Below are 26,550 nucleotides of genomic sequence, written 5' to 3' on the forward strand. Positions count from 1 at the left end.
TCTATCAAAAATGCAAATGATTCAAAGCAGAAAACTCTGAAAGGAACAGATTTAACACCATTTACTTTATTATTGCTTATAAACGTTTACATTTTGTGTTTTGTAACTATAAAACAACAAATCATTACATAATTGAAAACAATTATTCTAAATTTAAAATACGTAATAACAGAAAACAATCGATCGTGTTCTTCATCTTAAACGATATTCAGCATATTACTGTTCGATATATTGATTTCGACCATTTTGGCCAATACATTTCTATTTAGAAGAGAAAATTCGGTTGAAATAAATGCGGCAGCGAGGACTTTTACGATCAATACTTTATATAATGAAATGTCTTTTGATAAATTATAATTCACGACGTTTTATGTTAAAATTAAATTATTTCAGTCTATTTCAGATTTTCATCACAGATTATTAAATCATACAATCGTTACGAGTCTTTATGATCGAGTATTATTCATCTGTCAATCTACGTGCATATTAATGTGTAGATTTATGAGATTCTCGCTCACTTTTCGAGTGCCGATCATAAAATTAATTTATTACTCATCGCGGCAGAAAATTTCCTAAGTTACTAAATTGTGTAAACCTTCATTAAACGACGGGTGATCACAAGAGTAAAAGTCAATATTTAAAGCAAATTACTTGTGAATTCTAATAAATATAATCATTGCGATTGCGACGTGGCAGTTTAACAAATAATTGTCATTTACAGTCGTGTTTCAAAACGAGAATCTTCTTTCGAGTTATTAAGTTTTACGTTTCGAAGCATTCTTTATATTTAAAAGACCAGAAAACATGGAATGTAGAGAACTTCCCATCTGAAATGTTTAAAAAAGGAATTCAATTAAGGCATCAATATTAAAATCACAAAAACAATACTTTATTTTCTTAGAAATTATTACCTTTATTGGAAACTTCTTTGTAATCTTAAAGTAATTTCTGCACGACAGACACAGGGATTCTTTACCGAATCTTTTCATAAAATTCAAAATCTAAAAAGTTATTAATTTTTATTATTGTATTATAATTACACGCAAAAGTAATAAACGATTTACTACATAAAGATATGTTTTAAATATATCAAACCTTTAATTTCTGTTCCAATTCGAGATCGCACTCAGCAAATCTTCGGATGTCTTGAAAAGACGTTTGCATCTGAAAAAACAATTAAAACGCATTTAAAAGATCTGCAAATGTAGTAAATACTGAAATTTTCGATAAAAATACATTACAGCAGATGTGAAGGCGGATAACAAGAATCCGACTAAAATACAGACAAAAGTATAAGTAGCGCAGAGCAGAAAAAAGACAACTTTCAACGCAAAATTTACTTCAGAAAAACTGAAAATGAAGTACATTAGACTCGTTTCCATTAACAAAATACCGTACAATATTGTTAATACGTAATTGAACGGTCCGTTGAGTTGATTGGTAAAGTTCCAAAGTTCGTCGTGTTGCGCGATAATTTCATTCAGTTGAGATTTCAAATTTCGAATTTTCTTTCTCTTCAGATACAAATTTTCTGAGAGTTTTTCGAATGCCTTCATTACAATAAAGTGAAAGAGAACGAGGAACGTAATAATGTGTATTAAAGCACCAACGATTAAAGTGCCGCAGATACCGATTTCAATTGAGCAGATAAATGGTTCGTATTTAAAAGACTTTCCTTTTTCTAAAGCAGGATAAAGTAAAAAAGCGATTATACATTCAAAAATTATCGTAAAAGTAACAGTTATAATTACTACGAAAAGTCGTAGAGTATTGATAGTAGCATATAACTGATGTTCAAAAAAACGATATGATTTTTTTAATTGTATTTTTGAAATCAGTTTGACTCTTTTGACAATACTAAATACTACAGTCACGGCCAAAGTAATACTTGCAGCTGCTACTCTTACAAATATGTCATACTCGAATACCGAGAACCAGGAAAAGCAAGGAGTTACGTCCGATACATAAGGAAGTGTCATACATATAAGAAGAAAGGAATGAATCCAATACAGGCATTCAAGAAATAAGATGTAAAAGTTGAAAGGTGTGCGAATGCGACCGTCAGTGTTTAAATTACGGGAGCAAGGAGTAAAAAATTCCAAGCCGTAGACCTTAAAAATTAAAGTAACTGAAGAGAGAAAACACTGCAGACATATTTCCTCTTTCTGATTATTAACCGCGTGATTTTCGCTCGAGATGATTCTTATCATAATTTTCAAGTAAGTGAATTAAGCGATAGTAAAATAAAATATATAATTTAATTGAAAACAATCACTCGCAGTTATTCTCTTCTCACGTAAAAGTAAATCCAACACTTCTGTGTAGAAAGCAGACTGAATGCCAGCTTTGAATTAAAATTTTACTGCGTAGTCACTTATGTAATATAAGTGATATTATTATAATAATATGTATTGATTTGCTATATAAACGAGATTTTTATTGTACTTTAAGTGAAATGGAATTTTGATGCGATATTTCTAGAAACTCTTTGCAATTTTAATTTTTGAACAAACACGACAGTTAATATTTATAGAAACTTTCTTATTAAGTTAATTGCCTTTTCCAATTTATCGAATATGTCATTCCGTACTTTCTAGGTAGATAGGCACTTAACACGATGTTTATTTTAAAAGTGGAAGTAAAGTTACGGCGAGCGAAGGGGAGAAGTTTCATGCCAGACACGTGTGTGACCGAGATACAGTGGGTGATCGGTTAACGAACAAATCGGATAACGAACACTTTCGCGAAAGATTTTTTGATCGGACAACGAACGCTTCACTGAAGAAACATAAAAAGAAGCGACGAAAATAGCAAATACCAATTGATTTTCCTTTGTCTTCAGATAACTTTTTGGAGCGCGGGAGACGTCAACGTCGACGCTCAACCCGATATATACTGATCAGATAGTATTCCTCGAACTTTGAAATAATCCCTTGTAATTCCAGCCTTTTATTTTTCTGAAAAACAATTGTTTTATAGTATTCGCGAGACTGTCGGGCGGGCACTCGTTAAGTTTTGCGTCGGTTTTTATTTTCGAAAGGTGAGATTATAATAACAAAGATAGAGTGTGGGCAGAAGATGTCTGATGTTACTGGGAATTATGGCTCGATCAGGTCTATAGTAAAAAGGTCAACCTGCTAAAGGAGTAACAAAATTTCACATCTGAGAAATAAACAACATCGAAGAGCTCGTAATGGAACCCGAAACTGATGTGACGACAGAAAAACACTAAGAAACTCGGCGAGATATGTTTATTATGAGAAAGAGGATTAATGCCGATATCTGCAAATATTAGTTAAAGATTTTTTGAAGTGGGAGATGTCAGATCAACGGTCTTAGAATGGCATACAAACCAGGTTGAATGTAATAGGCTTGGGGATCTCTACAATTACAATGCTATTAATTCTGAAAATCATCAATAAAATGATGATTTTTATTGAAAATCATCAATAAAAGAGAAAAGCAATCGACATTAGACATTATTTAACCCACACTAACAAAAAAACATGACATAAAATTGCAAGTCAGCGTATGTATGTATTTTTATTATTACATATAACGTAGTAAGAAAGTACATATATATATATATATATATACTTTTTTACTACGTTTATTTATATTAATTTCGGTTAACGAACAATTCGGACAGCGAACAAAGTCTTGGAACGGATTATGTTCGTTAACCGATCACCCACTGTACTGTACCTCTCATTCGAACCTGTTTATTTATTTATTTCTTCTCCTGTGAATTATTAAACCGCTCGCATTCGATGAATCTTCGTCCATTGTACGCGAGTGCCCATTGATAAATACAGTAGAGAATCGATTATCCGAAAGCCAATCATCCGAAAGAATTCCAGTCCGCAAATTTAAATTTTCGCCGGTGCTGTGGCGCTGCAATCTTTGGCTATGTCTTGGGCTACTCAAATATTCTACGTTTTTGATACTAAATTAACATCTGAAGTATAATTTTTTTATTGTTTTTATATTTTTCAATATATTTATTTTGTTCGTACAAAATAAAGTAATAATTTTTAACGATACAATAGCCACGATTATTATTTTAAAAAGTTTACGTTAGGCTTAACAGAGACGAAAATTCAACGCGAAGCGACATGCATCGGAGAAAAATGTCAAGATGGGATACATTAATATATTTTTTCGTACATAATCGGTTATCCGAAACACCGATCTTCCGAACAACCCTAGTCCTCAATTGATTCGGATAATCGACGCTCTAATGTACGATAATTGTATCTTAAAAAAAACTAGTAACGAGTTATTTACCTATTTACCTCCAGCAACATTTAATGGTGCCATCTATCGAAATAATTGAAGTCAAAACTTGACGGTTTTTGGTTTTAATCGTAAATATTCAGTGCATTTTTGAAAAAACACTTACATCGGCAAAACTCTTTCTTCTGTAAGGGCTTTATTAACGATAATAAAGACACGCGGAATGATTTTCAGGCTTTCAATGCAGTTCTTTAAAATAGTTTGCCTACATTGTATCAGTGGCGTACCGTAGAGGGGCGGTAGGGCCGGTCCGCCCCGGGCGGCATATTTTAGGGGGGCAAAATTTCAAAATAAATAATAATAATATGTTGTAAAATTCTGAAACATTCTAATCTATACTTGCACCGCGCCTACGATAGTGCTATCGTCCGGACAGTCCGGGAATCAGCTCGCCGGGTGAACTAGTAACATTTTTATCAGAGGACTTTTTTTTTGCTTGTACGATTCATTCGGGTTCATATACACTACTAAATCCAATAGAACTATTTTAAACAGGTCGCTGCACTACCACTGAAGTTTTTATTGCCTGTTCTGTGACAAAACTGAATTCTGAATTTTGGTCTTTTATATTGAAATACCTAAATAAGGGGGCGAAATTTTCTTCCGCCTTGGGCGGCTGACACCCACGGTACGCCACTGCATTGTATAAAAGTTCGTGAAAAGTTTGACACAATAATTGAAGATTGATTTTCGTGCCTATTGAGGCACGAAATTTTTAATTTTCTTGCCTCAATAGGTTCAGTTTAATTGTAATCATACTGTACTTTGTCTACTTAATTTTGCCTCTTTTTTTTTGCTTTCGGGTAAATGAGAAAATATTGAAATCGAGAAAAAAAATGGAATGATTTAAGCTAGAGATTTAATTTATTACAATGTTATGTTCACAGAAAATATAGTAAATCTTTTATTATTCGGAGACAAATAAATGTTATCAGGTAGTTTTAGGGCGACACCCTGCTGTAAAAAAATAAAAGAAGAATGCGTATTTATATATTTAAATTAGAATTTATATTCCTCTGAAAATTTTATTTTCACATCAATTCCTGTCAAACGTTCATTGTGGGTTCCACGTGCCCGAAACAAAGCTGTGGAGTGCTAAGGGATGGCGACCGACGTATCTCTTCCACCACATCTGATAAATTGGCGGTGTTTTTCAACCCGTTCAGATTCTATACCGGGTCACCGGGGGCGTGCTGTGACATTTGACGATAGGGAANGGGCGACAGCGCGCTGTAAAGAAATAAAAGAAGAATGCGTATTTATATATTTAAATTAGAATTTATATTCCTCTGAAAATTTTATTTTCACATCAATTCTTGTCAAACGTTTATTGTGGGTTCCACGTGCCCGAAACAAAGCTGTGGAGCGGTAAGAGATGACAACTGAGATATCTCTTTCACCATATCTGATAAATTGGTGGGGGTTTTCAACCCGTTCAGATTCTATACGGGGTTATACAACAAAATAGGATGTAACCTTGCCCACGCGGCCAACCTACTCTGCAAGTTGAAACGAAGCAATACACAAAATGTCTATTAATATATATATATGAATATATGAACGGTAAATAAAAACTATTAACATACAGTCAAAAATACAAGATGTATTATTAATGCATTATTGTGCAACAACCGATTCGCATTGTTTTAACTTTAACAAGTCTTCAGCAAATTAACAAGTTGCAATTCGAACTCTTTCTACAGAAACAAAGCGAAAATGGCGGAAATAAAAGAAATTGTGAGTCTAAGTTGACAATTAAGATAAAGTTGATATATTTTGTATCGTAATTGACGATGCATTCAACAAGCATTGCGCAATTACATTTAATAAATCATTTTCTTTTGTAGGAATTGCCAAAGCCGTCGGTTCCCGAGCTCTCCGTCACCCTAAACAGATTCTTGGAAGGAATCAAAGCAATTGTTTCCGGTGACAAATACGAGGAAGCTCGTACATTGGTCGAAGAATATCAAACGTCGGGCGAAATGCAAAACCTGCAGCAGTTCTTGAAGGAATATGCAGAAAACCACGAAAATTACGTGAGTTTTTATTCTTTCTCGACAAGCCGTCTCACTACAAATAACAATACACAAATATACATCTTTTCCAGGTAACCGAGTTGTGGCTGAACGATATGTATTTAAAAAATCCTTTGCCTCTGCCTATCAACTCCAGTCCATTTTTCCTGCTGCCGAAGCAAGAATTTCATTCAAATGAGAAAAGATTTCGGTAATGGTTTCTCGTAAAATAATTATTCATAAGTAATTTTTCCTATTGATGACTGTGGATTATTTCACAGATTTATAGCGAGATTTATCATCTTTTCGCTTATGTTCAAGCAAAGAGTTGACAGGTAAACGGACATTAATTATAAACAAGATTTCCAATAAGGAAACTGTGACTAAGATGACTCATTTGTTGCAGCGGTGAATTAAAACAAGAATTTTCTGGGGGACAAAAGAAAGGGAATGCGCTTTCCATGGCCACGTATCATCACTTCTTCACGGCTTACAGAAGACCAGGCGCGACTAAAGACGAGCACGTTTTTAGTGAAGGCGGCAGCAGACATATCATTGTGATCTGCAACAATCAGGTAAGACTTTTACTGAATAAAGAAAACAATTTCATTTATCTTCTTTATAACTTTTCGATATATCGAGCTTGTCACTTTATTACTGCATACATTATATATTATATCTTTTTGCATATGCATATACTGCTATTGTTTGTTACATTTATTATTTCTATATAAAAACGTTGACTGTATTATTCGATATCGATAGATACGATTTAATTACAAACGACTAATTCGGAATATTACATGATCACAGTTATTCGCACTATTAAAAGCGTCGATAACACCAAGTGATCGATGTTAGTACTGCTATTCTGATTATTGATGATTTCTCTGATCGGACTGTTCCCAACTTTCGAAACCTACCTCATATAATTTTCGCAATTTCTACGAGAAGTAGACATTGTTAATATTTGCGTGCGAGTCGAAACGAGGTGGAAGCTGGGACTTTTTCAGATTTTCTTCGTGTTTTTAATACGTAAATAGCGTCCTTATCCCGGAAACAATTCCATTTGGGAACATTGCCTATCATATTAATTCAATGCAAGTTTTTACATTTTAAGACAATCGCTGCTAATGAGATATTAAGTGATTTAAAGTTAGTGGTTATAATATTTCACGCTTTTGTAAATGGACGAAAAGTATTAAATTTCGAATGAAGTTTATTAGAAACTGACACAAAACGTTATTTGGAAACGAGGAAATGTTGCAAATATTTTCTGATATTATACATTAGTACAACACCTAACAAAATACAGGGGAAAACAATCTAATTTAAGAAGATTTCGATTTATTTAGGTTTCTGAATAAATTTTCTGTTCTGGAACATAAAATTACTATTTTAAGAATTCAGAAATTAATTCTTTTATAATCTTTCGTGATACCGAATGTGTCATTTTGTATACATTTTTTTTATTTGTCTAAACGCGAAGAAAACAACCTCGTTGAAGTGTAGACTGTGAGACGGCAGAACGAGCAATTCTATTGTGTCGAACACTGCTATTTTTCTGTATTTTCCATTCGTAGATTTTCCATGCTCAACTATATTTTCAAAACGAACTTTGTTAGTCAAATCTTTCGTTTTCCAGTGCCTTTTGCCGGGTGGTTTTCACGGCTTTATGTTCCTACGTATAATTTCTTTGTTGTTGTTTAACAGTTATTTGTGTTGATGATACCCGGTAGAATAGCTCTTCCAAGTGAAAAAGCTCTGGTAGAAAAACTCCAGAAAATCGATATTCTCAGTGAGCAGGAGCCACACTATCCGCCAGTGGGTATTCTCACGGCTCTCAATCGAAAACAATGGGCAAGCATAAGAGAACGCATGATCGAAAGTGAGAGCAAACCGAACAATTTTTTAGATATTAAAAATTCTCGATCGTTAACTCAAATTTACGAATACGCAGATAAAAATAATAAAGAATCCATTCAAATTATTGAAAACTGTTTGTTTGTGGTGTGCATGGACGAATCGAACGAAAACCTGTGGAAACCAACAAGATGGGATAGCATTTCAAAGGAGAGGATGGGACAAATGGCCAACCACATCCTTCACGGCAATAAAAGCGAACATTCCACCGGTAACAGATGGTTCGATAAATTTATTCAGGTAAAATTGATTCATTGCAAACAACTAACACTGTTAAGAAGTTGACGGTGTCTTAATGATTTTAACCGAGTGTCGCGTTGGGTTATTGCTTACACCGACGATATGGTTTGAATAATATCCGGTAAATCGAGGAGTGAGCTGGACTCCTAGTGAAAAGTGGATGGTAAAATTGCAAAATTGGCTAGTGGTTAAGTCGGTGGCGATACAATTGTCTGTGGTTAAGTCGGTGGCGATACTCTTAAAATGTAGCACCAGAGAAGAACGGCCGCCGACAGTCAGGCTGAATGATAAGGTTATAATGTGAGCAGACTCCGTTAAATGGTGTAATCGGGGCCGGTGTGAGTATAACGCTACACGTTACTTATATCACTGAACGGTGTACTAAGCTTCTGCATGCTATACCAGAAAATTAAGAAGGAATGGCGCTTCAGCTTCAGGATTTTGTATTTTATATAAAGGTTTGTTTTTAATTCCATTTATGTACGGTATTTTAGTACGGCATGTCCTTCGAAAAGGCTATCGTAAGTTAAAAAATAAAAAGGGCCCAAAGAATAGTCCTATTAATTTTAACTAAAGAGTAAAGTACTACTTCTACGGTAGTTATAAGGTAATTATTGGGCTTTTACCTATTGACTTAGAGTTAGATAAGTGGTGTTATAATATTCGTATAAGTAAAGGCACGGTTTTCATCTATTGAGGAGTGGTGTAGGACGGAACAGATAGCTTTGCCAAGACAAAGAAAACTGAGGTCTCGTATAAGGCATGTGGCGAGATCAGTGGAACGGGTGTTCTAAAGGGAGGATCACACGTCTTATTTATATTGGGTTTTCCCCCAATATAAATAAGAGGTTGAAAGCAAATTGAATTGAGCAAAATTATTATTCCTTCCAAATGTTAGATGGACATGGTGATTTAGTCGTTCCACCTGGTTGATAGTGACCTTTGTGTGTATGATTCTGTCGACACCCTCCAGCATTTTATGTTAGGATGTGGTTCAGGGGCGTAGCCACAGTGGAACAGCTTGCCCTACCCTGGCTCATTTAGTCAAACGATAAATTATAGGTCAATAGATTATAATAGTATTGTACGGCAAAGAGTATAAAGATTTGCACGAATTCGCGAAATCTCACACGTCATCTCTAGTAGCGGTGATACGAAATACGGTCGCCGCAATAAAAGAAATAATAAGATCGTCCGAGAATCGGTCGTTTGTCGAAAATCCATACCAAATATACTAATGCTGTGTGAAACCCGTTGGTCTCAAAAATATAAAAGTATCGCCACATTCGAGGAACATTATAGGTAAATCGTCATGACCCTTGAAAAACTATCAACAGACGCTATGAGACGAGACAATGCAACGAGAAAAGTTACTTTTCAAATGCATTGCGCCGCTACAAAATCAGAATTCATTGTTAGTATTTGTCTTATAGCAAAATATTCAGCGCTGTAGCAACCGGTGGTAAACGCTCTTCAGTCACAAAGCGTGGGCTTATTTCAATGTGCAAATCACATAAAAAAATCACAGACATCGTGAGAATACACCGTGGAAATGCGGTGTTTGAAAATCAAAGTGTTATATACTTTTGGTGAGAATTGTTTACCACAATATGTAGTACACCACACGCGTAACAGTTTTCTAGATAAAACAATTTTCTAGCACCGTCGTTATTACGTCGTTACGACATCAAACTGTATCCAGTGAAACGAGAATAAATTTTACGATACACTTTATCAAAATAAATGAACATGTACTTAAAAAATTTAAGGTGCAGTGAACCGCGGGTTGAACATACCCGGTCTAGTAGACAATGGTGTTGCACTGAAGTCGGGGGAACTTGCTGGTACGCTCACCAGGTACTAATACACTAAACCAAAGTATATCGAGCAGTTTGTGTACGAATACAAAAGAATGAACACTTTTTTTTATATTAATTTCACTTGATTGTCATCTTGTTTTGTCATAAGTCTGAATTTCAAGTTGATTAAAAGAAAATTCTAAATTAACTGTATTTCTCTAATTTTACTATAACATGGTACATAAATCGATGCCCGATTGTTTACTCTCGCCTTTCTGTAGTTTATCGTGACGAAAAATGGCGTGAACGGAATTGTGATCGAACGTTCGGTGTCGGAAGGGATTACAGTTTTAAGATTCTGCGAAGAATTTCTGGATTTTGTGTAAGATTGTTTTATCTGTTAAATTAAATATTGGGAATGGAAGTAAAGTGTTTATAATTTTTGCAGGAGAAAAGATCAGCCGAAGAGATCATCCGACGATCTATTGAGAGTCAAAAGACTCATTTGGGACCTCAATAAACCTCTCGAAAAGGAAATCAGAAATGCATCGGCCGTCACAGACGCGTAAGATATTGTAATTTTGACGATCCGCGAATAATAATTATTACTAACGGTCAGAGAACAAACAAAAAGATGTCAGTTTACGCTTTGTTTACGTAATTTCTTACGAGTTACGATACGTAAAACCACATGTAAAATGACTAAGTATGTGGTGTTTAAGTGTGAAAAGACATTTATTTACAGAAAATTGCCATCATTCGATGCTGATGTACTATTTAGTAGATTTTTTTTTATTCAATCAGTTCACAGACGTGAAAACTAACATAATTTATCGAAAGAAACTCGATGGAAATCATAGATGCAATCTCGGCTCAATTTTTCTGTTCTTTTTAAGAAGTCCTTGGACAAATTCGACTTCTAAAAATATTTATTATTTAATTCATTTGTCAGTTCAACACAGTTCATTAACAGCCTAAAATAATTTCAAGTTATTTGTGGATCATAGCCAATTCCATACAGCAAAATTTAATATTTGAATATAATTCTTTTTAAAAATCATTTTTCGAAACACATTTTAGGAGTCTCTCGTTAGCTGCGCACCCGTTGCACCTACGTTATGTTGACACTCGTTGTTATTTAATAACAACGAGTGTCAACACAACGTAGGTGCAACGGGTGCGCAGCTAAGTTTATCTTCGAATTTTGAATCACGCTGCATATATATAAATTTTAAATTGATATATATGCAACGTGATTCAAAATTCGAAGATAAACTTTACAGCTTTATTTCATTTCACCACTAAAGACAATTATTTTCCGAAGGAGGTATAAATATTGTCTGTAAACATTATTTTCAGATTAATCGACACGCTGGAACTCACTGTTTTTATATTTGACTATTACGGCAAAAATTTTCCGAGGAAACAAAAAATCAGTCCCGATGTGTTCATTCAGTTGTGTTTGCAGTTGACGTACTACAGGTTCGTTTAGACGACGATTCACTTTCCTTTAATGCCTGTTTGAGTGTAATTAATTAAATCAACGACGCTGTTATTTTGTCATCAGAATGCATGGAAAAATGACGGCCACTTACGAAAGTGCCGCTTTGAGGAAATTCAGATTCGGTCGCATCGACAACATCCGCGCTTCCAGCCAAGAGGCTTTGGATTTCTCAAAGTCCATGTTAGATCCTTCCCTGAGTCAGGTCAGTCGATTGCAAATTTTTTAATTATTACAAATCCTTATTCTTATTGACTTATCTTTAGGCTGAAAAATTGGATAAATTCCGAAGAGCCGTTAAAAAGCAAACCGAAATGCTTCTCTACGTAAGTAGTAAACAACAGTAAATAAATTATCAGAATTACTTATCAATTTTATGATTGTGATAATATGTGTCATCGCTCAGACAATCAACGGAGAAGGACCGGATAACCATCTTCTGTGCTTAAAGGAAATGGCTGCTCTGCACGGTTTACCAGAACCCGCACTTTATCAAACAGATTATTACAAAGAGTTTTTGGATTTCCGCTTAGCCACCAGTCAGGTAGGACATCTTTCTGTTTATTGATTAAGTGTTAGCGAGTGGAAGAAAATTAATTGATTGGCTTTTTGTAGGTTCCAACGACGTACAACATCACAGTTGGATACGGTCCCGTAGTGCCCGACGGATACGGATGTTCGTACAATCCACAGGAGTATAGTATTATCTTTTGCATTTCGTCGTTCAAAAACAACCCCTCGACGGACTCGGAGAAGTTTGCACAGAACCTGCAAGTAAGTTTGTTGGAGGTAAAGGAGCTTTGTAAGAGTGGAGAGACTGCAGTTTCCACCAGGTGATTCTTTGTTTTTTAACTATTCGTTGGTGTTTTAAAGAATTGAATTACTCACGTGGTGTTGTTTTAGCTCACCGACAAAGACTGCAGTTAAAGCCGAAACAAAGTAATGGAATAAAAAGGAGTTTTCTTGCGGTTTAATCTGCAGTGTTTTTGCATCAAAATTATTTTAATAATGATTTAAAATCGGTTTAATAAATTTACGAAAACTTTCCTTGTTCGTTTTACTCACCTGACCGTAATTTATGTAATATACAGTTTTTCAATAATAAGGTAGATTTGTCGTTCTCATAAAGAGATGATATAAGAAAATTGACGGCAATTCAGTAGATTTTGATACAATACGAAGACGTTTGACATAAGAAAAATTAATATTTATTCTTTATATTATAGCTTTTCTACAATATTAAAGAGTTAATTAATAATTTCGGGCGATGTTCGGTAATTTTCGATTTGCTGCAAATACCTTACTTCAATTTCAGTTCTTATTATTGATATTTCACTATTAAAAGATGTAAAACTGTCGTTTGTAAATAAAATAGATATGAACAAATCAGCGCATAAATAGAAAAAATAAACTACAAATTAGCACTATGATATCAAAAAATGGAAAGCAGACTGTTAATTTCGAAGCAGAAGAAAAACCAGCAAATACCGACCGAAAACCAAGGTGTAGTATACAAAATTCCGTGTACCTGCGCAAACAAAAAACATTACATAGGAGAAACAAAAATATACAGAAAAAAGACAGTATAAATAAAAACTTAAGTCTTAAAATAAACGAAAACTGGATTAGTATATTATAAATAATATTTTTATAATAAATTTTTTTTTATTCTTCTATCGAACGTCATACATGGCAACACTTAAGATAGCAGCGCATAAGAAAAAAAAAGAGGGTGGAAGGTAAAAAGGGGGAGGAAACAGCTAAAAAAATTTTTACAGTTGTGTTGTATCGAAATATGCCTAAAAGAGAAGATTTTAGAATATTTTAACCTTTTAATTTATAATATATACTAGTTTTACAAAGATTAAAGCAAATTTTATATGTTTTTAAATTATACAAAGTGTAACCAAAATGGTACGTCTATATATCGTTTATGTACTAATTGTTTTATGTAAATTCTCTACTGTAATAAGTTAAAATATATATATTGTATTTTCGTTGACTGAATAGGGGCAAAGCCCGAAACGAGTAGGGGAAGGGAGGGCAGGATGGAAGGTTTAACTTTATGATGTAAAAAAAACATAAAACAACATAATATAAAGCTTTTATTTTAATCAGTCTCGACAGAGATCTTAGATGGTTAAAAAACTGTGTAATTAAAAATAATTAATATTAAGCATAAAACCTATTAGGAATCATGAAGTAAAAACGTAAAAAAATTCCATCTTGCCCTCACACTGAAGGCAAGATGGAATACCTAGGATATCCGTACATTTTACAATTGACACACGAAAAACATCCATCTTTTGTGTCTGTGCATAGTGCATGTGCCCAACCACAACACACTGGACACTGTATCCAGTCATCTGTGGGCGGTTCCAAATATGGTTCTCCACATAATACACAAAACCTTCATTCATCGCCATCTGCAGTTTCTTCAGTCCAAGAACCTCTGTTGCTCTTTCTTATATACTTATTCACCATCTAGAAACAATTACATCCTCAATTAGTTAGATAAATTCATAACAGAAATCAAAATAATTGCGCTTGCTACATGGAAACTATTCCATCTTGCCCAAATTCCCATTGACGATAATCCGTATCGACTCGACTAATAAAGGAATTTGATGGAAAACTTGCCATGTGTCTTTGGAATAAAACACAATACTAGTGTTTACTACGCTACAAATATTAAAGTTTCTTTTTTTACATACTTAATGAACTATTTTTAATGATAGAATGGCGAGATAGAAGTAATTTATGTCCGTAATCTTCGAACTTGTCCCCCAATAATGCGTTGACAATATTAATACATACGATACTTTTAATACAATTCCCTGCTATCTATAACAGAAATAATACTTACAAGAGAAATAATTTACAAAATAGTGAAAGGGATTTAAATTAAAAAAAGAAATTTAATGAAATAAGGTAAAATTCTAAAAGACTGGAACTGTGTTTCCTTTCTTAATATTAAGTTACAACATAAAAGGATTAAGATTTTAAGAATGTTTTAGGAAAAGGCAACTAAAGAAAATATAAAATTCTTTGGAAAATGGAGTAGTACAAAACAACGTTGAACAAAGTGTACACGTATTCCTGGTATGTGGTACATTTTGTTCAACCCGAGAGTCGGGTTCGAAATTACAAGAAATATGTTTGTTAAAGCGATCGATAATTAGCTTTGTTTGTTTGGTTATTAAGTTACGGCAACGGAACACTTGGACAATCTGCCTAGGAATGATGCTTCTCGGGAGCTCTTTTAAGGGTAACTGGTTCCTATTCGGGCGTTACAAACGTGGAGAAAACCCGAAAAACTCCACGTGGCCAGCCCGTCCTAGCGAAGAGCGAATTCACCACCGAACTCTGTGATCGGGAACGGAACAGTTTGGCCACTGGTGGGCCCGATCGGTAATTAGTGATCGCATTTAAAAATATTACTCGCTAATATCATTTTTTTCACTGTTGAATTCTTTTAATTAAACCAGGACGATTTAATTTTGGTAATATATTGCACTTTTCGTCCTGTTTGTATGATAAAAGTTTCATTTAGTATGCCATTTTTATTGGAGCGTGTTGTCCTACATGGACTCAAATGTATGTGTACGCGTCAAATTCCTAGGTTGGCTGCGATGTCGGTTGCTTTCACATCACTTTCATACATCCATAAATGTATTTTCATTTCATCGAGTTTTCTTCTGTCTCCAACACCAGAAACAGACAAAATATATGTTCACTTTGTCGTTTGCATTTTTCCAATTGACTTAACCACAATACGAACAAAGACACTTCCATACGGCATACAAACATATAACACCAATCCGTGTATCACGTACAAGAGTACCGGTAACACCGAATACGACAAATCATTTTGTGATTTGCTAAAATTGCAAGCACTTCGTGAACTGCTTCCAGGAATTTACTTCGATCCGGTCATAATTTCCTTAGATATTACAAGTGTGAACCGCCGGGGAGATCGGGAATCGTCGACTCTCCCTGTACGGACAACAAGTCGTTAAACCTGCTCACTGTCAGGATAGCTTGTTTTACGATAACGGTCCCTTTGGTTGGGACTCAGATGTCAGGAGAGTGGAAGGAGAGTTTTTTTGGGGTCGACGATAAGGTGAAGGGCGTGATCGAGTAAAGGAGTCTACCATTTATAACAAATATAGAACAAGAATTTAATAGAAAATTAAAATGGACAATTAAAAGACTACACAAATTGCGTTTTTAAACCGCTTAATATGCTCGAGAGAGAGAGTTTCACGCTTTTCATACCTCTTTGTAGGTTCCGTGACGAGTAAATCCCTGGAGGCACTTAAATGTTCAAATAAAGGGTCTTTTAGCCACTAAAGCACAAATTTAAAAAGTTCGCGACTTTGGCCATGATCTGTTATCGACGATCGTAAATCGGAATTCGGCGGGTTCGGAAAATCGGTGCGATGTCGTCGGTCCGGCGTTCGTTAAGACACTCCCCCGAGAGGGGGTAAGAACTGTTTTTTATAAGTTTTCGTGGGGAATTTCCACCACGTGATCGGATGTTCACGAGTTAAAGGTTATAGGTGTTCCTGGGATCTAAAACAAGTGACGAAAGTTGGATGCTAACTGTAAACTTTTCTGCAAGATGAGCTGCAAGTTCTGCAGAGAACAATAAATGTTGATAGTTATGACAGGAAGGTTTACACATTCCCGGCTAAGATCGTTTTTTTTTTCTAATTCGTTACATAAACGAAAGCGAATTAATAAATTTTTTTGTTATAAAAGAGCGGGATTTTCGTTACTAAAATTCCGTATCTCACACAAGTGTTGTACTTAATTTAGGATAATTATCACTTTTAATACTTAAACATGTTTATTATATAAGACAAACGGTTGTCTTTTACAGAAGTGTTTCTCTTACTTTAAACAAATTTCTCTTTATAGGTGCAATACACGATCAACCTTCCACTAAATTTAGGAGAGGGTTGCGCGTGTCTTACCCAATAAGAAACACCGAGTAAAAATTGTTAGATCTATTAAATAAAAGAAGAATCATTTGTTTTATTCGAAAGTTTTATGAACATTGTAGTAATTTATTACGATAAAGTTCCATACACCTGTACATTTTTATACGAAATTAATTAACAAAACTAATTAAACTACAATCGGTACGACCACCTACAGCGTAAGTCGTATCTAAGAATAAAATGAAACAAAAACAAATAAAGCCTATATTTCTTTAGTAACGTGTTTAAATACTATTTCTATTGTTTGTATTTTTCAGCAACTCATTTCCGTTTATTTTCTTCTCTTGCCATTGAGGTTGCCTTTAGAGTGCGTAAAGACAAAGTAATTTCTTAAATCATACCAGAACCATTTGGGAATCTTATAATGGGTACGATTTCAGATACGACACGAGTTACATTTCAAATAAACATAAGAAAACTTTGAATAATCAACGAACTATCTTTTGTTTTTTTTTTTAATATTGGCGAAAATCGATAGTATAAAAAATTCGTATTTATTTTTCGTATTTCAAACATTGTCATATCGAATTAAAGATTGGTAAATTACTGTCAAATTTTTTTATATTAAAAATTTATGAAAACGCTAAATCTACGATTCCTTAAATTCCGATAAAATAAATAAAGCGAAAAACGAATGCTTTTAGTGAAATTTATTAAATGAATTTTAAATCATTATTATTAAGTAATTTTGAAGCAGAAACTCTGCGGCGTAAACCGAAAACATCCGATTAGTCTAACATTTTTCTTCATTCAATTACTTTGCTTCGGCTTTAACTGCAGCCTTTCTCGATGAGCTAAAACGACATCACGTGAGTAATTCAATTGTCTAAAACACCAACGAATTGTTAAACAACAAAGAACAACCTGGTGGAAACTGCAGTCTTCCCACTCTCACAAAGCTCCTTCAACTCCATCAAACTCACTTCCAGGTTCTGTGCAAATTTCTCCGAGTCGGTCGAGGGGTCGTTTTTGAACGACGAAATGCAAAAGACGATACGATCCTCTTGTGGATTGTACGAACAACCGTATCCATCGGGCATCACGGGACCGTATCCAACTTTGATGTTGTACGTCGTTGGAAGCTACAAAAGCCAATCAATTAATTCTCTTCAAATTGTTAAAACTTAATCAACGCAAATAGAAAAATGTCCGACCTGACTGGTGACTAATCGGAAATTCAGATACTCTTTGTAATAATCTGTTTGATAAAGTGCCGGTTCTTCTAAGCCGTGCAGAGCAGCCATTTCCTTTAAGCACAGAAGATGGTTATCCGGTCCTTCTCCGTTGATTGTCTGAGCGATAACAAATATTATCACAATCATAAAATTGATAAGTAATTCTGTTGATTCATTTATGGCTCTTTACTACTTACGTAGAGAAGAATTTCGGTTTGCTTTTTCACGGCTTTTTGAAATTTCGTCCATTTTTCAGCCTAAAGATATCGAACGAGTCAATTTGAATAAGATTTTGTAATAATTGAGAAATTAGCATTCGACTGACCTGACTCTGAGAAGGATCTAACATGGACTTTGAGAAATCAAAAGCCTCTTGGCTGGAAGCGCGGATGTTGTCGAAGCGACCGAATCTGAATATCCTCAACGCGGCACTTTCGTAAGTGGCCGTCACTTTGCCATGCGTTCTAATAAGAAAACAAGAGCATCGCTGATTTAGTTACACTCAAACAGGCATTAAAGAAAAGAGAATCGTCGATTAAACAAACCTGAAGTATGTCAACTGCAAACACAACTGAATGAACACATCGGGACTGATTTTTTGTTTCTTCGGAAAACCTTTGCCGTATTTGTCAAATATAAAAACATTGAGTTCCAGCGTATCGATTAATCTGAAAATAATGTTTACAGACAATATTTATACGTCCTTCGGATAATAATTGTCTTTAAAAATTTAAGATTTCGGAAATTAATTATAATCACTGATTTCATGCCATTGTCCGAGGTAAACCCTTAATTGACTAAAGGAAAAGTGAAATTGTTGCTCATATTCGTGAAACTTACTCGGCACGAGCAATTATTAGAAAGTTAAAGCGGTCATTTATTGTAATAGCTGCTTTATTAGACTAAGAGATCGATGCAATGAAAATAAATCAACGGAACGTCCTTCAAAGCTTCTGTATCTTCCGATCTTAATCTGTTGGAAAATCTTTGAAGGAATCTGGCTAGAGCTGGATACGCAAAAATGCAACAATATAATACTATGAACGACCCCGCAACACGCCTTAACTATGTTCGCTAAATGAGCCGTGTGAAAGATTTTATACGGAAATAAATCAGTGTCTTTATAATTACGAAATGCACTTAATTATTATTTACGGATCGTCAAAATTAGAGTATCTTACGCGTCTGTGACGGCCGATGCCTTTTTCAACTCTTCTGCGAGAGGTTCACTGATATTCCACGCAAGTCTTCTAACTGTCACGTAATCTTCCGTTGATCGTCTGATAACACCAGAGAGCCAGGGCTCATCATTTTCCCTGTAAATACATTAATCACTTAACTTCCATTCCTTATATTTAATTCAAAAGATAAAAATGTCTTACAAGAAATCCAAAAAATTTTCACAGAATCTTAAAACTGTGATCCCTTCCGACATCGAATGTTCGATCACAATTCCGTTAACACCATTTTTGGTCACAATAAACTACAAAACGTCAAGAGTAAACTTCGATTTACATACAATTTTATATGCAAAGTAGATAATTGTATTTCATTTACAACTTTCAATTTCATCATGTTGAAATTCAAAAGCAAAATGACAACGCAGGTGACACGAATATAAATAAAACTATTCGACTTTTTTTATTATTTGTTTGCAATGAATAAATTTTACCTGAATAAATTTATCGAACCATCTGTTACCGGTGGAATGCCCGCTTTTATTGCCGTGAAGAATGTGGTGGGCCATCTCTTCCAAACTCACGTCCGAAAAGCTCTTCGATGTCGTTTGTTTCCTCGCCCCTTCGTTCGATTCGTCCATGCACACCACAAACATGCAATTTTCAATAATGTGAATGGACTCTTTATTATTATCGTCTGCGTAATCGTAAATTTCGGTTAACGATCGAGAATTTTTAATATGTAAAAAATTTTTGGCTTTTCTCTCTCACTTTCGATCATTCGTTCTCTTATCGTCGCCCATTCTTTTCGATTGAGAGCCGTGAGAATACCCACTGGCGGATAGTGTGGCTCCTGCTTACTTAGCGCTTCGATTTTCTTGAGTTCTTCTACCAGAATTTCTTCTCTTGGATGACCTGATCCACCAGGTGTTTTCATTTGAAATAACTGTTAAGATAAGGTAAAGTTAAGGATGAAAGGCAGAGAAATGTAGAAGGGTGTGGGTTCACAGTCCCACCTTGCATCGCATATATTAAAAATTAGGACCAGGTATAAGTGCAATATTTACACGAAGTGTCATTCGAGCTCGTTGACACATACAATTCCTTGAGGAGGAAGTTACACTAAGAAGTAATGATAGTAACCACTTCAATTCGCGTGGAGATCCTTTTCAGCAGGTCGAGACGAAATAGTTCGCGTGAAGTATATTGGTACAAGGTAAGGGTAACAATCCAATTGGCGTGAAGAAAAATAACAGCAATAGAAATAACAATATCTACTCGCATGTGTTGAAACAAAACAAGCATCCCGTATAGATTACAAAACAAAGAAGAATAAATAGCAAATACAACAACTCGCGTATAGAAAACAAACGGGACTATTAATAAGTTCAGTGTTTCATGACTTACCCTTCTGTAAGCGGTGTTGAATCAGCTGTGCTCTGTGGTTTTCGTAGAAGGGGACTCAAGAATGTAGTGCGTTAAGTTTCCCCCAGAAGTGCCATCGCAACTACACTTATCACTATTTTTTTTTGTTAAAGCGATAGAGATAGGCAGGGAAGTTGTCACGCCCGGTCAGCCGTTGCGTGATAATATGACTCGCCACAATGTAATTATAGTGTTGTCTCTTGTGAACAGAAGGGAGAAAATTAAAGTTTTTTCTGCTAGTGTTAAAGTCTGTCCACTCCTTTTGCCAGTCATATAACACTTTTCATATATGTGATCGGAATCTTGAGGAAAAAGCTATGGACGTAGAGAGATGCCCCCCTTTTTGCCAAAGCGTACTGATTTCCAATTATTCCTGTATGCTCAGGGATCCAGATGAACGTAATCTGGTTAGTTTTATTACTGGCTTATTAATTTACTTGACGTATGACAAAAAATCACGGGAATCGATTGAAAGGAATATTTTCGATATGGGACCAATGCAAGAAAAAGACTGTGAACCCCCGTAATAGTGTTTAACGTGGGTTCAGGGTGATTTAAATGAACCTATAGATAAAAAAATTTATTGTAATATATTTTATAATCAAACAGTCTTAAAATATTGAAAAGTTACAAGGACAACGAACGAAATTATTTAAAACGATGGAGTCGGTTTCTGTTTCATTCACTTAATTGTATTATTAAAGATACACGAAAAATAATGACACGAAATTGTTCTTTTCCATATTACCTGATTGTTGCACACCACAATGATATATCGGTTTCCTTCTCTAAAAATGTGCTCGTCTTTAATCGCGCCTGGTCTCCTGTAAGCCTCGAAGAAGTGATGATACGTGGCCATGGAAAGCGCATTACCTTTCCCTTGTCCTCCAGCAAATTCCTGTTTTAATTTACCTCTACAATAATTCAAACGAATCATTTAGGTCAGTCTCCTTCGTGTAAATAATTCGTTTCTTGTTATAAATGTCTGTTTACCTGTCAACTTCTTCCTTAAACATAAGCGAAAAGATGATAAATTTGGCAATGAATCTGGAAAATAATACACACTCGTCGATAAGAAAATTACTTAGAAATGACTAATTAACGAGAAACCATTACCGAAATCTTTCGTCATCCGTTTTGAATTCTTGTTTCGGCAGCAGAAAGAACGGACTGGAGTTGATGGGCAGAGGCAAAGGATTTTTTAAATACATATCGTTCGTACAGAATCCAGTTACCTGCAAAAGCGTTTATAATTATTTCCAGTAAAACTTTTTATCGAGAAAGAAGAAAAACTCACGTAATTTTCTTTGCTTTCTGCATATTTCTTCAAGAACTCCTGCAGCTTTTGCATTTCGCCCGACTTTTGATATTCTTCGACCAATCTACGAGCTTCCTGGTATTTGTCACCGGGGACGATTGCTTTGATTCCTTCCAAGAATCTGTTTAGAGTGACGGAGAGCTCGGGAACCGGCGGCTTTGGCAGTTTCTACGAGAGAAAATGATTTATCAAATGTAAATGTACTATGATTGTTGAATGCATCGTCAATTACCATACAAAATATAAAATTCCTTATCGCATTTGATGATTTAGACTTACGCTTTCTTTGATTTCAGTCATTTTCTCTTCGTTTCCGTAGGAGCTCGATTTGCAACAACTTGCCGAAGACATTTGTTAAAGTTGAAACAATGAGAGTCGGTTGTTTGACAATAATGCGTTGACAGTATTAATACGTACATATTAATGCTGCTTACTTAGCGCTTCGATTTTCTTGAGTTCTTCTACCAGAATTTCTTCTCTTGGATAACCTGATCCACCAGGTGTTTTCATTTGAAATAACTGTTAAGATAAGGTAAGGTTAAGTATATATGTTTAATACAATTCTTTGCTAGCTATAAATAGTTTTTTTTCTATTTACACTATACATATACTTATGTATATATGTATGTGTTGAACCGTATTATATATCTGATTTTTTGTTATATTTTTAATCCAAACAAAACATCTGGGATTTAAAAAGAATTCGTCAAGTAAAAGCTTATGACAATTTAGACGACACTCAAACTTTTTTAAAGAAAATATTGTAAATTAATTACAGTTAGTTTTGTTGGACGTCCATAGATGTTACGGAAAGTTAAACATTGGGGAGGGGAGTAGAAACTTTAAGGAAAATGGACGTAATTTACGGACAGCTTTTTATGGAAAAATATGAATGAAAAGAATTTACTTGCAACGTACATCATAAATACCTTTTATTGTGATCCATTAGTTTACATTATCACTTACATCACCTTTGATCGTATTTACCTTAGATGAGTTCGGGGTGTGATATAGGACAAGCGAACACGCCGTTTTAAATGCTCTACTTTAGTGACTTTCATTAACTATAACTTTAAAGTTAAATAGATTATTATATAAAATAAATTTGTTATATTTTTCATTAAAACTTTAATAATTGGTATGAAAAAATATTCTATATTAGAACGTGCATCGTCATAATGCCGGGCTGCACTTTTTAATCATATGGTCAGCTGATAAGATAAGTCAACAAATATAATGTTTGATTATAAGAGAAATTTGTAAACTTCTGGAAGGAAAACGTCTCAAATATTGATATCATACAGCAAATGGCATAGTGGCTAAAAAATGAGTTAACAATGGTAAAGTATTTCAATGAGACGACATATCTCCTTCAAAAAATTACTAATAATTTAATCAGGTTTCATCAAATTCTAAAAGAAACAGAATATTGTTTCATTCAGTTTACAATTTACATTTATTTATGAGTATATTTAAAACACTGCAATTAACTCACTCTTTGACAATTAACTGACTCAATTGAAGTTCTTTTGATGTTATATTTTTGGCAAAAATAAAATCTGTAAATTTTTTCGTCCGGTGGAGATTATTTTTTTAATAAAGTTGAAGTTTTTTTAAAAAGATTTTTAAAAGAACTTTTTAAACTTCTGACAACAAGTAACCTAAAAGGAAGGTCTGTTGCCAAGAATGTGTATTGTCTGGAACACGGAAATAATAAATGGTAATCCTTTATTGGGCATACTGTCTTCAATTTTATTAAAAAATGAAATAGGAAAAAGAGAAGGAAAAGCAAATAAAATTCAAAATTTAAAAAAAATGATTGAATGGATAGGTTTAACAATGACGTCAACTCTTAAGGTATCTTGATATAGCTTCTATGTATGAAGAAAAACAAAACTATTAATATCTGGTATCGGGCGACTACAAATATATGAGGAGAAAGTACACTTTCTTCAACAAATGCAAAAGCCTAGGATAAAACAGCCAGATATTTTCAATTATTTCATAAATTATTTTTGTATATTTTCACAGAATGAATAACAAATTGGAAAAAGTCTCGAAGCCCACAACTTCTTTCAATTAACTATTTTTTAGTTATTATTCAATTTCGTTGTAATTAAACTGACCATATTCAGACCGTATATTGTCTGTTCTGTTTATCGGATTTTTATGAAATTTGGTACATACGTTATACACACTACAAGGAAAACATTTGTACAATACACGTGGTTCGAAATTCTATCACCCGCTGTATATGTGGCGCTTATCCAAGAACGAAGACAAGTCAGGAGCTAACTTTATTCTATCACAAAATCTGTTCAACGTGTATTCCATTAACATTACTTGTTCAAAGCGCATTACAGCGTGTTCAATAGTAACGCGAAGAAAGTCTCGACGAATTTCGGCAAAATGGCGTGTAGGCCTAATCTTGGGCCTACACTACCTTTCGATTCAGGCAGGATCCTAATCCACTCTTCAAAAGAACAAATTCTAAGGAATCCCTACAACTCGAAGTCACAGGTTTTCAAATCCAGTAAATCAGGAGGCCAAGCATCCTCAAAGCTCTGGATATTACCCGATCCTCGCCAAAGTTATCACGAAGCAGTTCCTTGACTTGTCGTCTAATTTCGGGAACTGCTCCATCTTCCACGAAGACGGTGGAATGTAAATATATTATTTCCGATCCTGTCAATTAGGAATGACTAAATGTTGAAAAATTTCACATTAACACGCACTCAGACAGAGCATGTAGATAACAGTGCGTTTTAGCGGGTCTTCAGGTTGCAGCTTTCGCCAAATGTGAATCTTGTACGGATACAATTTTAAAATGGACCAAGAGCTTTTCGCACCGTCAGACAAGACAGTACGAAAAGCTCTTCGATAGACATCTCACCTGACACCGCTCGAGCAATTGTTGAGGAATATTGTAAACTGGAGGCTCTGGAAAAAACTGCAACAGCAGCTTTTTCGGCAATATTTTTTTGCAATCGGTTTCTGCCCTGTTCTAGACAGCACATCCAAGTCTTCATTCTCTTCAAATTTCGAAATCGTTTCTATGACGTAGATCCTTCTCGAAATTCTTTTACTCTTGCAATAAACAAAAAGTCTATTAATATATATGTATATATGTATATATGAATGGTAAATAAAAACTATTAACATACAGTAGACCCCCCTATAACGCTGGTTCCTATAACGGACATTCCTATAACGTGGCGAAAAAATTGCCACAGTATTCGTGTAAAGACGCTAAAAAAGACTCGTAAAACGTCGTCGCCGACTCGTGTCGCGACAGGATTGGTCGAATCTGGACCAATAGTAGACGAGCAGACGAACTATTTACACGCTACAGAGAGTTTAGGCCAGTAAGTTGAGTTTACTATCGTATGTACAGTACAGTCGATCCCCCTATAAGATCATAGATACGTTCCATTTTTTAGGAATCCGATTTCTTAAGAGTCGTTCCAATCACACACGGACACTTGTGAAGTTTACGGACTACGGCTGATTAAAAGGTTTTCTTCCATAAAATTAATCGATTCTAGACTAATCCGACTCAACTTCGTAGAACTTTGGAGACATCATTAATATAAATAATTTTAATCGCCGTTGAATAAGAAATGTTTCTTTCACAAGAAATGTATAAAATAACAGTACTGTATTAGACTAACGGTACCTAATTTACATACTGTGTAGACGATAGTTAGCGTAAAATCTCCGTAGCGTGGCGCCACGCGGCGGAAAAAAAAATATATAATTATAATAAAGTTATAATAAATTAAGTTAATATATAATTATATATACAGTACCTAATTTATATATAATTTATATAATACTGTCCAGACGATAGAAATCTCTCCGTAGCGTGGCGCTACGGACGGCGGGAAAGTAGTTCGGCTTCCCGATGACGTTTGAGGTGTTTATAGGGAACTTTTACTATTTTTTACGGATACCGGTAGCAATTTTTTCGTAGTTTTATAGGAATCGTAATTATAGGGACCGTAATTATAGGGGGGTCTACTGTATTATATATAAATTAGGTACTGTATATAAATTAGGTACTGTATATAAAATTATATGTTAACTTAACTTATTGTAACTTTATTATAATTATATATATACAGTAGAGCATCGATTATCCGACCCCCCGATTAACCGTCACATCGGTTAACCGACCGTTCTAGTCGGCAAATTTCAAATGTCCGCTAGTGATGTGGCGCTAAAATATTTGGCTATGTCTTGGCTACTTTAATAGTATTTTTACATGTTTTAGCTGGCAACAAGGCTCGACCATGAAAGGGAACCAGTATTTAAACGAGGCTTAATTTTCTAATTTTAAACGATACAATAGCGACGATTATTATTTTGAAAACTTGTTAGGCTTAACATCGATGAAAATTCAACGCGAAGTAGGATAATTAATAGCGATATACTAATATACTAATAACGTATTTTTTCATATTTTTCGGTTATCCGTTTTCTCAGTTGTCCGACCAACCCCAGTCCCCAATTGAGTCAGATAATCGATGCTCTACTGTACTTTATGCCGTCCAGCGCCACGCTACGAAGAGTTTAGGCGAGTAAGTTGAGTTTACTATCGTTTGTACAGTATGTAAATTAGGTACCGTAAGTCTAATACAGTACTGTAATTTTATACATTTCTTGTGAAAGAAA

General features: G+C 34.6%; 2 protein-coding genes across 3 annotated transcripts; one reads left to right on the forward strand and one right to left on the reverse strand.

Moving 5' to 3' along the window:
- The first annotated feature begins 5,917 nt into the window (after nt 1–5,917).
- LOC111623495 (choline O-acetyltransferase-like) lies at nt 5,918–12,860 on the forward strand. Its single transcript, XM_023366089.1, has 15 exons — nt 5,918–6,033; nt 6,144–6,332; nt 6,404–6,522; nt 6,593–6,646; nt 6,718–6,886; nt 8,025–8,199; nt 8,272–8,474; nt 10,555–10,655; nt 10,722–10,838; nt 11,633–11,755; nt 11,841–11,979; nt 12,041–12,100; nt 12,181–12,318; nt 12,390–12,607; nt 12,678–12,860. The coding sequence occupies exons 1-15, from the start codon at nt 6,013–6,015 to the stop codon at nt 12,715–12,717; spliced, it is 1,866 nt and encodes a 621-aa protein (XP_023221857.1). The 5' UTR covers nt 5,918–6,012; the 3' UTR covers nt 12,718–12,860.
- Nucleotides 12,861–17,417: 4,557 nt separating this feature from the next.
- LOC111623493 (choline O-acetyltransferase-like) lies at nt 17,418–22,293 on the reverse strand. 2 transcript variants are annotated; one of them, XM_023366088.1, is made up of 15 exons: nt 22,156–22,293; nt 21,856–22,044; nt 21,675–21,793; nt 21,552–21,605; nt 21,307–21,472; nt 19,905–20,079; nt 19,628–19,830; nt 19,338–19,438; nt 19,137–19,271; nt 18,501–18,623; nt 18,281–18,419; nt 18,153–18,212; nt 17,935–18,072; nt 17,645–17,862; nt 17,418–17,574 (listed from the first exon to the last, which is right to left on the reverse strand). In XM_023366088.1, exons 1-15 carry the CDS (start codon nt 22,225–22,227, stop codon nt 17,535–17,537), a joined length of 1,932 nt encoding a protein of 643 aa, XP_023221856.1. In that variant the 5' UTR covers nt 22,228–22,293; the 3' UTR covers nt 17,418–17,534. The 2 variants fall into 2 exon arrangements, 1 of the variants encoding a protein (XP_023221856.1); XR_002756442.1 differs by lacking the exon at nt 17,418–17,574 and having other exon boundaries at nt 17,723–17,862; nt 18,157–18,212.
- Between the last annotated feature and the right edge of the window lie 4,257 nt (nt 22,294–26,550).

This window comes from Centruroides sculpturatus, unplaced genomic scaffold (genome assembly GCF_000671375.1).
Source record: "Centruroides sculpturatus isolate CEXI.00-Female unplaced genomic scaffold, Cexi_2.0 scaffold278, whole genome shotgun sequence".
NCBI lineage: Eukaryota > Metazoa > Arthropoda > Arachnida > Scorpiones > Buthidae > Centruroides > Centruroides sculpturatus.

Bases quoted from the DNA above. Each gene is read 5' to 3' on its own strand.
- LOC111623495 (XM_023366089.1), top strand. From the start codon at position 6,013: ATGGCGGAAATAAAAGAAATT. The intron at 10,656-10,721 runs GTAAGATTGTTT...TAATTTTTGCAG, and splicing joins GAAGAATTTCTGGATTTTGT to GAGAAAAGATCAGCCGAAGA. The intron at 10,839-11,632 runs GTAAGATATTGT...CATTATTTTCAG, and splicing joins GCATCGGCCGTCACAGACGC to ATTAATCGACACGCTGGAAC.
- LOC111623493 (XM_023366088.1), bottom strand. From the start codon at position 22,227: ATGTCTTCGGCAAGTTGTTGCAAATCGAGCTCCTACGGAAACGAAGAG. The intron at 19,272-19,337 runs GTAAGACATTTT...ATGTATTTACAG, and splicing joins GAAAATTTTTTGGATTTCTT to GGAAAATGATGAGCCCTGGC. The intron at 18,624-19,136 runs GTAAGATACTCT...CATTATTTTCAG, and splicing joins GCATCGGCCGTCACAGACGC to ATTAATCGATACGCTGGAAC.